At 58.9% G+C, this 11,634-nt stretch overlaps 2 protein-coding genes across 2 annotated transcripts in view; both read right to left on the minus strand.

Moving 5' to 3' along the window:
• CHAT (choline O-acetyltransferase) overlaps positions 1-7,722 on the minus strand; it is a 50,134-nt gene extending 42,412 nt beyond the window's left edge. The window contains exons 1-4 of the mRNA XM_067708903.1: positions 7,573-7,722; positions 5,440-5,542; positions 2,310-2,501; positions 1,528-1,646 (exon numbers count right to left, since the gene is read on the minus strand). Of these exons, the coding sequence (XP_067565004.1) occupies positions 1,528-1,646; positions 2,310-2,501; positions 5,440-5,505 (377 nt within the window). The 5' untranslated portion in view covers positions 5,506-5,542; positions 7,573-7,722. The remainder of the gene's footprint in view (positions 1-1,527; positions 1,647-2,309; positions 2,502-5,439; positions 5,543-7,572) is intronic.
• A 1,969-nt stretch (positions 7,723-9,691) lies between these two features.
• On the minus strand, positions 9,692-11,317 carry SLC18A3 (solute carrier family 18 member A3). The gene has a single exon (XM_067708904.1). The coding sequence runs from the start codon at positions 11,315-11,317 to the stop codon at positions 9,731-9,733; it is 1,587 nt and encodes a 528-aa protein (XP_067565005.1). The 3' UTR covers positions 9,692-9,730.
• Positions 11,318-11,634: the final 317 nt, after the last annotated feature.

The following is an 11,634-nucleotide window of genomic DNA, read 5'->3' on the forward strand; positions in this document are numbered from 1 at the left end:
TACTTCCCACTAGCTATCTATTTTACGTTTGGTAGTGTATATATGTCCATGCCACTCTCTCACTTTGTCACAGCTCACCCTTCCCCCTCTCCATATCCTCAAGTCCATTCTCCAGTAGGTCTGTGTCTTTATTCCTGTCTTACCCCTAGGTTCTTCATGACTTTTTTTTCCCTTAAATCCCATATATATGTGTTAGCATACGGTATTTGTCTTTCTCATTCTAACTTCACTCTGTATGACAGACTCTAGGTCTATCCACCTCATTACAAATAGCTCAATTTTGTTTCTTTTTACGGCTGAGTAATATTCCATTGTATATATGTGCCACATCTTTATCCATTCATCTGATGATGGACACTTAGGTTGTTTCCATGTCCTGGCTATTGTAAATAGAGCTGCAATGAATATCTTGGTACATGACTCTTTTTGAATGATGGTTTTCTCAGGGTATATGCCCAGTAGTGGGATTGCTGGGTCGTATGGTAGTTCTATTTGTAGTTTTTTAAGGGAACCCTCTTGCACTGCTGGTGGGAATGTGAATTGGTGCAGCCACTATGGAGAACAGTATGGAGGTTCCTTAAAGGACTCTGTCATCTTAACGGCCCATGGATGATGAGCCTGGCTTAATTGCATCAGGAGGAAAACGCCCCCTTCGATGCAATTTTGAGAACTGTTTCCGGAAGCTGTTCATCCATCCACACACTTCCTTCTGCCCAGGGAAGGCCTGGCTGCAGGGAAAGGGGGAAGACTGCCCCCGGCCAGCAGGTTGGCCGAGCTGGTCTTGGTGAAGAAGGAGGGGGGCAGGGGTCTTCCAGCATAGTTGAGCCCTGCTCAGAGGCCAAGGTGGGCCCTGCCTCTTGTTTTTTTTTTCCTCCCTCTGAACTGTCCCCATGCTGTGCCACTTTTGGGTCTTGAGGCCAGAGACCTGGGTTTGGCTCTGAGAGACTCTGGCAGAGAGACCCTTCCTCCCGACCCGACCCTTGCGTAAACGGCCCCTCCGTTGTCATCAGTGGGCCCAGAGGCTGTTCCAGGGGCTCAGTGAGCTCTGAAATTGCAGCAGATGGCAGAGACTCTGGCAGTGGCTGGCGGGAAGAAACCATTTCCACTCCCTCAGAGCCTCTGTCCAGAGCTGGGGGCTGCAGGGCTGCAGAGGCCCTCTGAGATAGCCTGGGGCCGTGGGTCCCAGTAAGAAGCCCCAGCCTCAAGTGCTGGCAGGATCAGAGGCTACAGGCTTCCTCCCAGGGCCTCAACCAGGCCCAGACTGCCATGGGGACGCCTGGGGGCCCGTGACCTCCCCACCCCACCCCAAATAGACACATTCTGAGGAAGACCCTGTGTTTGTTACCCACGTGCCACTTGCCTAACCCCCTTCTGACACCATGGCCTGGATGCCACTGTCTCAGGGCCATTCGGCCTCAGAAAGCTCAGCCGAGGCACGAGTTTCAACCTCTCCTTCCTGGTGCTGGTGCCAGGCCCCCTCCTCCAGGCAGACTGCCAAGCTGTGAGCCCAGGGTCACGGGGCCTCACCTTAGCTGGTCACTGGTATCTTGGAAGTGCTGCCGGGCAAAGATCACAGCCGGGCTGGAGTTGACAGGCAGGGCCAGTCGGTTACTGAGATACATGTCATTCAGCCAGTACTCAGACACCTGCCGGGGAGGGCGGGGAGGGGTGCCATTACCCCCAGTGGCCACACACACCTCGCCTGTGGAGCGCACCAGTCCCATCCTGGCAGCCCCAGGGGAAAATGGGGGCCCTTCAGTGGATCATGTACTTTTTTCATTCATTCCTTCATTCCACAAACATTCGCTGAGCCCCATTTACGGGCTAGGGCCTGTGTGCTCCCCGTCTACCAGGCCTGTCCTTCAGCTTTGTCCCACACTATCTCCTTTCTTCCATCCCAGTGTTCATCCTGGTTGTTTACTGCTTCACCCATGCCCCCTGTCCTTTCTTATGAGTGTCTCATTCCTGCCTTTCACCCCTCTCTGCTCCCCTGACCTCACGCTATCCTCTACTGCTCCCATCCCTGTTACTCATCTGCCCCCCATTTCTGTCCCCCAACTGCCCCCATCTCTGTCCCTGTCTGTCCCCCATCCTTATCCCCATCTGTCCCCTCTCTGTCCCCAACCCCATCTTGTCTGTCCTTCACCCTTGCTCCTCACTATCGCTCTGTTGTCTCCCCCATGCCTGTCCCTCCATCTGCCCCATCTTTGTCACCTACCTGCCCCTCATCCAGATCCCTCTGTCTCCATGACTGCTTTCTGCCCCCTGACCCATGGGTTCCTTGTTTGCCCCCTCCCAGCAGCTCTTACCCAGTTGGCTGTCTTCTCCCGCCGTTCCAGAAGCTTCTGCTGCAGGGTCTCACCGAGGCCACCAGGAGCCCCAAACCGCTGCACAATGGCCTGGCTCCTCCTGAATTGCTCCTCAGGCACCAGATGCTGCATGCACCGCAGGTAGGTGGCCAGGGTCTGCTGCAGCGGGGGCACGGGGAGTTTGGGCAGCCCCTGGAAGAGAAGGATCACAGGCTTTGGTTCCTCTTCTCATGTGTGGCCCATGCCTGTCCCCAAATTGATCCCCTGTGTCTATTTCAATCTGCCCCATCTTTGTTCCCTATCCTGGGACTCATCTGTTTCCAGGGCTCAGCTCAGCAGAATTGTGAACTTAGGAAGCTCCTGTTAGCTTTCTCCCACGCCCCATCCTGGTCTCTAGGAGGGGATAAAGTGCAGAGGAAAAGACCTTGAGGCTGACACCAGACAGACATGGGTTCATGCCCCAACCCTGCTGCTGACCACCTGTGTGATCTTGAGCAAATCGCCCCTACCTCTGTGCCTCAGTTTCCTACCCTGTAAAACAGAAGTAATAACCTCTATCTCTCATAAGATCAAAGAGATCACGAATATGAAAGTGCCTACAAACCATAAAGAATGAGTGTAAGATGAAACGGTCCTGTTATTGATATTGACTGCTGGCCACTCTTAATTTAGGACTTGTTCCCAGCTGGGGCTCCACAATCCAGTTGATCTCCGGACCCAAAGGGTGTGACTTTAATGGAGAGATCTGGACAGTTGAAAGGTGGTGTGAGGTATAGTTCACTGCTTGCCCTAATGACCAGAATTCTGCATGATATTTCCTGGGAAGGTGACTCATGCACTGGTCTCCTTATTAAATCCCTCCCAGTTATGAAGCACAGGGAGGGGCATTTAGCTCCTTGTGGGTATGGGGCGCAGGTAGGGGGGAAATGCACTGGAAGTTTTTCCACTCTTAATCTCTCCAAACCTCAGCTTCCTCATTCATAGGACATAAATAACAATTCCTATGTGAGAGGGGCACAGAGAGAATTAAATAAGAGAAACAACTGGCCCCAATTAGGCACATCATAAAACGTTATGATATTACTATCCTTATCCCTCCAGATGGATTCCTAAGAGAAAACCCGTAATACCTGGGGGCCCCCAAAGTGTCTCAAGAATCTAAGTAGAACTCGCCACCCATGTCCTCCTGATCTGGGCCTCTCAGTTTACGAGCTCTGTCACCCTGGGATCTTGTGTGCGTTCAACAGTGTTATGGCTTAGCCTGGGAAGGAATTTTTGTCCCATTTTCAGATGAGGAAACTGAGGACCAGAGGGTGAAGAGGCTAGTCCAAAGTCATCCAGCCATTCTGTGGCGGAGCCAGGACCTGAAATCAGTCCCCGCCACCACCCCACCCGCCCCCACCGACAGCCCTTCTGCTCCTTCCTCCTTGGGCCTTCTCTCCCTTGCTCCCTTTTCCATCCGTCCTTTTCCCTCTTCCTCACTTAGCTGGTCACAATCGGAAACCAGGACTCTTCACGCTACTACTTAAACTTTACAAAGCTGGCCCATGGTGGGCTGCCTTCTTTTCAGGGGTCTCTCCTCTGTGGGGTGGTGGGGTCAGTGAATTTCCACCCCGGCCAGGCTGTGGAGTGAAGGGGGTCCATTGAATGCTTACCTGTGCTCCGCTCCTGCTGCTGCAGGGACTGAAGCGGACCCCCACCCGCATCCCCGGGAGCTCTGGGCAGGCAGACCCCAAGTGTGAGGACCCCAAGTGTGAGTGAACCGGAGCGCGTGCGCTGATGAGGGAAGGGGCTCTACCTGTCTCTAGAGTTCACTGCCCTAGGGGGAGGGAGGAGGGTGTCAGTGCCAACTACGGGCTGCTCCTGCCCTGGGTAACCCTTGAGGATGGGTCCGCGCAGCATTCCAGGTTGCTCCGCGCACTCCCAGAGAGCCAGGTCCAGCCTCCCCACCAAGCTGCTCTAGTTCCCTCTTCCTTCTCTTGGGGTCTTGGGGGTCTGTGTGGTGGGTGAGTGGGGAAGCATCTACAGAAAGCGCAGTGCAGCTGGTGGCTTGGCCAAGAGTGCCAGCAGATCTGGCTAGAGCCCCTGCTAGAAACAGGCTACCCTTCTTTGGAGCTCTGACAGTGACTCAGCCTGGGTCATGGGGGATCAGTGATGGGTAAGAAGGAGTGAAGCAGGAAATCTCTGCACAGATGTCTCAGCCCCTTGGGGCTCTTCCCAGACTCTCGTGGGCTTCTGGCCTTGCCTGGGTACAGAGGCAGGGACTTGTACAAATGAGGGTCTTTGGGCCCTGGGGTCTTAGATCAATAAACATTTCTGGGCAATTTATGTGAGCCAGGGCTCACATTTCTGGGCTGGTCTCAGGGACAATGGAGATACAGAGCCTGCTCTCAAGGCAGCCACAGTCCAAAGGGAGGGACGTGCCACGGACCAGAGGCAACAACAGAGGTGTTTGTCAGGCTGTTTGTCTGGACAATGTGGTGAGCAACTTCATGAGGAGAAGCCAGAAAGTTCTGATCAGGTTTTCAAATGAAGCCCTGGGGTTAGGGTTGGGGTAAAGAGGTGTCAAGAAGACAGGAACCGCCATGTGCAACAGCCTGAAGATCAGATGTGTCGCTCTATCACTCTGGAAGGTGGGTTGAGTGTGGTGGGGAAGGAGGATGCCTGCCCAGGGAAGGGTGGCATTGTCTCAAACCAGTGGGGAAGACGGCGTTTAAGGCTCCAGGGCTGACAGCACCTGGGGCTGGGATGTGACAAGGCTTAGAGTAGGGAATTCGGCCTCATCCTAAGGCAGTTCCACTGGGCTCACAGCCGTTGGAGGTGGAACTTGGAGAGAGGGGAGGCCCTGAGAGAAAAAAGAGTGCCCGGCTCAGGTCAAGGGCTCTCCCTGGCCTTGGAGGTTAGGAAGTGTGGCTGTCAGCATTCCCTCAGTATTCCCTGACGCCACTCCCAGCCCCTCCAGGCCTCCCCGGGCTCCTCAGCAAACTTGGGGCAGGGCTGCAGCCTGGGCCTCCTGCCCAGGAGAGCACAGGGCTAGGGGCCAGGCAAAAGTTGGGGGTCAGTCCCTCTCAGGACTGTTCTGGAAGCAAGAATTTGTGAGTGGGGAGAGAGGGATCCAAACGTCACTTACAGGCTCCTCCTCACTGCTGGGACTTTTTGCTGCCATCTTAGGGGGTGTTTTTTCGAGGATGGGCATCTTGGTGACTCCTGATTGGGGAAGCAGAGGTGTGGACCTGGGGACCGAGAAGCAGAGAGGCATCAATACAAGAGCCGCCTAGACCGGACCCTTCACTTCCCATAGCCTGGTACCCTGCCTCTGCCCTGTGAGGAGGCCAGAGCTGGGCAGTAGTGTTCACAGCCCTCCTTGTGGGCCTGGTCCCAAACTCCTGACCTCCAGACCAGTCCACACACTGATCACAGTGTCCTCTCATTCCAGATCCATGAGGGGTCACTGGCAGAGCACTTGCGTTGCTCCTGCCTGGGACCCGATAGATATGTGCTTTGCAGATTAAAACCTCTCTTTCCCACTAGACTGTGAGCTTCTCCAGGGCAAGACTACAGCTGCCGTGTTCAGTGCTTCACCTCTGAGCCGTAGCCCTGTGCCTGGCATGGAGTAAAATCAGTGTTGGGTAGCTGAGCACAAGGAATGCACGCGCACACGAATGAATACAAGCTCCTCTAAGGCTCTGGGCTCCAGGAGACGCTCGAGGCTTATCAGAGACTGGCCTGTGGCCAAGGCAGGGAGGACCCTGCTGGATGCGCTGTGACTTAGGCAGTCTCTGGTCGGCTGGCTGCCAGTGTAGGTGGCATGAGAATGCGGAGGGAGATGGTACAGGGAAGTTAGGCAGCCCAGGCCCCTAGGGGTCCCCTGAATAGGCCTGTAAGGAGGTGGATTAATTCTGAAGGTACAGTAGAAGTGAGCCAGGCCAAGACGGGCAAAAGCCAGTTTTTAAGGTTACTGGGGCCCAACCTCTACCCTCAGGGCCCAACCTCTAACCCTAAGCCTGCATAAGGATGAGCACCCACCCATGCTTTCCACTCATCCATCCCCTATTCTCTCCCAAGAGCCTAAAGCTAAGACTTAGCCCCTTCTACCCCCAGGCAGACACAGTGGGAGAGGGGGGCTGGGTGCAAGGCACGGCTGACCCTAAGACACAGCATCCAGAAAGATAGGTAATCCCGGTCCAGGGGTGGAGGGGCCTGGGGTTGCCTGGTAGCGCTGGGCAGAGAAGGAGAGTCCTTGCGGGCACTGTGCCCCCAGCACTCGGGACTAGGTGGCCCCCAGACCGGCGAGCGCCGTGTAGCACAGGGGCTGCCACTACCCACTGCAAAGCAGAAGCAACGGCGTCCAGATGAGAGTCGACCCCAGAGCCACGGGAGTTTTGAGGGGGTGAGTAGGGCAAGGGCAAGGTGGTAAGGGCCCTATAGACAATGCAGCCAATACCTGCTCTTGCTCTGGCCCCCAGCCAGCCCATAGCGGGAAGATACTAGTCAAGCCTCAGAGACCCCACGTCTCAGAGAGGCACAGGAGATTGAAGTAGGATGGTTTCATGGGTGCCACATGGGAGGGCTTTGTTCCTGTCGGCCAGCTGCTCTTCCTCACTGGCCCTTGGGCTGGCGCCTAAAGGGTGTATTTGTGTCGCTATCTTTCTTTGTCAGTTTGGTGCCCTCCACTCCACACTCCCACCAGCCTGGCTTCTGAAGCCTGCCTGGAGGGGGCTCTGCTTTGCCCTGGAAGCCGAAGCCCAGCTCAGCCCGGGCACCACAGGCTGCCCGCGTGCTCCAGGGGCTACCTGTCACCCGGCTTATACTTGCCACTTGCGCCCACGCCTGCACCCCATCTCCTGCCTCCGCGAGAGAGTCGGAGAGAGGCAGGTGCGTGCCAGCACTTCAGGGGGTTGGAGTGAGACCTGCAGACCCTCCAACTGGGCACGGAAAGTGCAGACCTTGGCACTTAGCAGATGGGGGTTCAGAAGTGTGGACACACACGTGAAGCCGCGAAGCTGACAGTCAAGCCTGTCCAAGCCCTTTCCCCCAACTTCGCACCATCCAGCTCCCCGTCCCCTGCCCCCACCCTCGGTGGAGAAACACCAGAGCCACAGAATCCCGCAGTCTCCTGGCCGTCCCCCGACGGCCGCTGCCCTTCGGGACTCGGAGGACTCCGCGGGTTCTGGGGCCTCCCGGCCCCGGCGCGGTCCCTGGACGGAGCCTCCTTGCGCTCCCGGCTCCCCGCGCTGTGCTCCGCCAGTCCAGCCCTACTCACCTGCTCTCCTCGTCTCTGCTGCCTCGGCCGCCGCTGCACCGCACCCAGCAGAACTAGGGGCTAGAATGTGAGCCGGAAGGGATTCGGGGGCGCGTCAGCAGTGCGGGGGTGGGGGCCACCGCCTCAGTCGGTGGCAGAGCCTCCGACGTCGCCGGGTCCCCAGGCCTCGCGACTGGCTGCGAGCGAGCCGGCCGCGCCAGTCGCCTCCCCTCTTTCCTCCTGTTCCTCCTCCCTCCCCTTTCTCCCTTTTCCTCCCTCCCCCCAGCCCCACCCCTACCTCTCACCCTCTCCATCCTTTGTCCCCACCCCCCACCCCGCCTCACCACTCCGCTGCCTTCCGGGATCCCACCTCCCGGTCCCCATCCCGTGCTCTGACGGCTTCCCGGACGATCTCAAGCAAAGGCAGCGGAATCCAGGCCCGAGATGGGGGGTGCAGAACGTGGCCCCGCCCGTGCCCATCGCCCTCAGCTCAGCCTTCCCCAGTCCCTGCGCTCCCCTAACCCCTTTATCCTAGCCGTGGCTGCCTCTGCAGAACGCGGGGGAGGGTTGGGTCTGGGTAAATCTGTGCCCTCCCCACTGTCCAGGGCAGGCTCAAACCTTATTACAACTCCTCTTACAATATAATAATAATAATAATAAATAAAACAACCTGTTTATCGATCACTGCAGGTCCTTTTCTATTCCCACTCATCCCGGCTGGCACTACAGGGAATATGCAGGATACAGACCTGGGGATGCTTAGAGACACGCAGCCAGAGGCAGACATTCCTCCCAGACAATGCATTCCCCCCCCCCACCCCATATAGATCCTTACACACGAGCACACACAGACAGACTCACAAAGAGAGACCCTGCTCAGACAGACACACACACAGCCAGACACACAGAGTCAGAACAGACGTGCACACACCAGCAGTACAGACCCCCACAGACGTTGTCTAATACACAGGCGTACCCCAACACGGCGACCTCTCCATGCCGGAATCCGAGGACTCTGCAGCCTTCAGGAGGCCGCAGGTTGCAGGACTGGGAGTGGTGCACACACGCTAGTCTGGGACTCTGGGGACCCCCACTCAAGGTGGGGAGACTTCTCTGGCAGCCCTGGGCGCTTGCTTGCACTCAGGACCGGGTAGGGTGGGGTTGGTATCAGCTCTCACACTATCATTCTCTCCAGCCCTGACTCAAGCCCGTATAGCTGGAACACAGCGGACACATCGACAACTGTTCCTCCACTCCTTGTAGGATAGAGTCCAGTGGTCTAACGAACACACAATCACACACACGCTTCTCGAGAAATCAAGCCCTTAAGAATGCGGCCGGTTTTTTTTCAGCTGCCCATAACAGTTCCACCCCTATTCCCTTTCGGAGACTGGACGGGACAGGTTGCCAGGCTCGAAGGGAAGGGAAGCTTGGGCGCCTAAGAGCTCTGTCTTAGACTCAGGGTGTGTCCTCAAGGGGCGGGACCAGCGCACCCGGAGGGAGAGGGTCCTCAGGCTCCCCCGGGCGGCGCCCTGGGGCGCTGCGCTAGGCCTGCGTGAGGGAGGGGCTGTCGCGGGCTGAGGCCGGCCTAGGCACCAGGGTGTTTGTGGGTGGGAGCCCTTGTTGAGTTTGCTTCTTTCGTATCTCCTTTTCCAGGTAGCAAAAGAGCAACAGGCTTCCTGCATGCCCGCTGGACTGAGACCTGGATTTGGGTTAGACCCAGCTCATCCTCCCATTCTGCCCGGGGCCCTTGCCCGGCCGCCCACCCCATCAGTAAAGAGACTCGGTCTCATACAGATATAGTTTATTGATTCGGCCCGGAGGCACCGCAGCACAGCGGGCCAAGTTGGCACTGGGAGGAACGGAAGGAAGGACAAACAGAGGCACGGCTCTACATCGGGGAGCCCCGAGGTGGCGACCCGCGCGCCTCTTCGTCTTTGCCAGGAGCACATAAGTTCACGTGCCTCGGTGCTCCATGCCCCATTGGAGAAAAGGGAGGAGGACACAGAAAGGGTCATAAAGAGGGGACTCGGGCAGGGGAAATCAAGACAGAGGAAGGGCTGGGGTACTCGCTGCAGGAGGCGGGACCTGAGCCTGAGCTGGCCAGTGTGCTCACAGAGCAGCCACCTTGACCCGGGGGTGGGGAGTGGGCGGGTGGCCTGGAGGAGAAGCGGGGCTGCTAGCTGCGGGTGTAGTAGTCGTAGTCGTCCTCACATGCGTCAAAGGGGCCTGGCGGGCTGCGAGGCGCGCCTTCCCGGTCGGACAGAGGGCGCTCCCGCAGGCGCACAGCATCGTATAGACCCTGCGGTGGCTCGTCCAGCAGCACATCGCGCTCGGAGCGGGAGCGCTTCAGGCGGCCCACGTTGCGCAGAAGCAGCAGGACGGGCGCATACAGCAGGTTGGCCAGGCCCATAACAAGGCTAAGCTGCTCAAAGCCAAGCGAGTGCACGATGTGGCCCGCCACTATGGGCCCGAGCGCATAGGCCACGCAATAGGATATGTCGGCAATGGCGTAGACGCTGCCATAGACCGAGACGTGGCGCACGTCCACAAGAAAGGCGAGCGTGGGCAGCAGCGCCGTGTCCACCAGCGCAATGCCGAAGCAGAGGCCGCAGAGCGAGACCACTAGTGGTGCAAAGGAGCGGCAGGCGGGCACCAAGCACGAGCTGGCGCCTATCACTGCCAGCCCGAAGGCGCCGTACAGCCACTGCAGGTGGGGGTAGCGCGCTGCCAGTCGCACTGTGAGGTACACGCCTAGCACGTGCGGCACGAAGGCCGGCAGCCAGGCTATGCCTGCGTCCCACTCGGACGCCGCCATCGTGTGCTCCATCCACGTGGCGATGGTAGGCTCGAGAAAGGCGAGCGGGATGTTGCAGGTGGTGAGCGCCCCTGCCACCACGGCGATGTAGGGGTCCAGCATGAGGCGGTGGATAGGCGTGCCCACTGGCAGGTTGGCCCGCGCCCGCGCCGCGGCGGAGAAGGGCTTGGCCACGACCAGCAGCAACAGGGCGTCGAGCAGCGAAACCATGGCGAGCACCAGAAAGGGCGCGGTCTTGCCCACGAACTTGTGGAGGAACCCCCCGAAGGGCGGCGCCACTAGGCTGCCGAAGCTGATGAAGGCCAACGCCAAGCCCAGGGCACGACTGCGCTCCGGCTCCTCAGGATACTTGTCGGCGATCATGGCAATGCCAGACGTGTCCGCGAAGGCCGAGCCGAGACCCTGCAGGCTGCGCGCGGCGAAGAGCGTCGCGTAGTCCTCCGCAAAGGCAAACATCACTGTAGAGGCGAACAGTACGCCCAGGCCCATAAGCAGCGGCAAGTCATAGCTCATGCGGTCGATGAAGGTCCCGCTCAGGGGGTTCACCAGCAGCTGCAGGATGGCCTTGGAGGCAAACAGCACCCCGATCTTCACGTCCTCGTTGTCGGTGGGGTATTGGGGCTGCGCGGTAGACCTGGCCGGCATCGCGGCCGTCGAGGACTCCGAGGTGTTGACCGTGTCTGCACTGGCATTGGCCGGAGTGGGCGGCGGCAGGGTGGTCACACACACTTTGGAAGTCAGGGTGGGCTTCTCGCTGGCCGAGTGCACGTAGTAGGGCACGATGGGCACGATGACCATGTACAGCATGTTGTCCAGCAACAGCGCCACGCACACGATGACCAGCACCAGGCGCCGCTGCCGCCGGGGATCTTGCAGCGCCGCGCCCACCGCCTCCGACAGCTTGCTGGCTGCCGCCGGGGCCTGACCCGCCGGCGCCTCGGGTTCCATCACCCGCACCCCGCCGCTCTTCCGAGGACGCTTCGGCCGGGGCCGGGCGCGCGCGCCCTGCAGTGCAGAGACCAGGGCGCGGAACTTCGGGGAACCCTGCTCGCCGGGAAAGGCAAGGACCCTGTCCGGCGAGGCGCCGCCGCTGTCCGGAACCGAGCTCGGGACCCGCCGCCGCTGGGCTCAGGGGCGGTCAGGAAAGGCGGCCGTGCCAAGGCGCCGGAGCCGGAGACTGAGCGCTCTGAGGCTCGGGCGCGCAGGGAGCCACCCCCGCAGCGCTGAGAGGCCGCCTGAGCAGGCCGAGGGGCATGCTGCTGCCG

This window comes from Pseudorca crassidens, chromosome 16, assembly GCF_039906515.1.
Source record: "Pseudorca crassidens isolate mPseCra1 chromosome 16, mPseCra1.hap1, whole genome shotgun sequence".
NCBI classification, from domain to species: Eukaryota; Metazoa; Chordata; class Mammalia; order Artiodactyla; family Delphinidae; genus Pseudorca; species Pseudorca crassidens.

What these genes read in the sequence shown, in the direction of transcription:
- SLC18A3 (XM_067708904.1), bottom strand. Translation starts at nt 11,317, where the DNA reads ATGGAACCCGAGGCGCCGGCGGGTCAGGCCCCGGCGGCAGCCAGCAAG.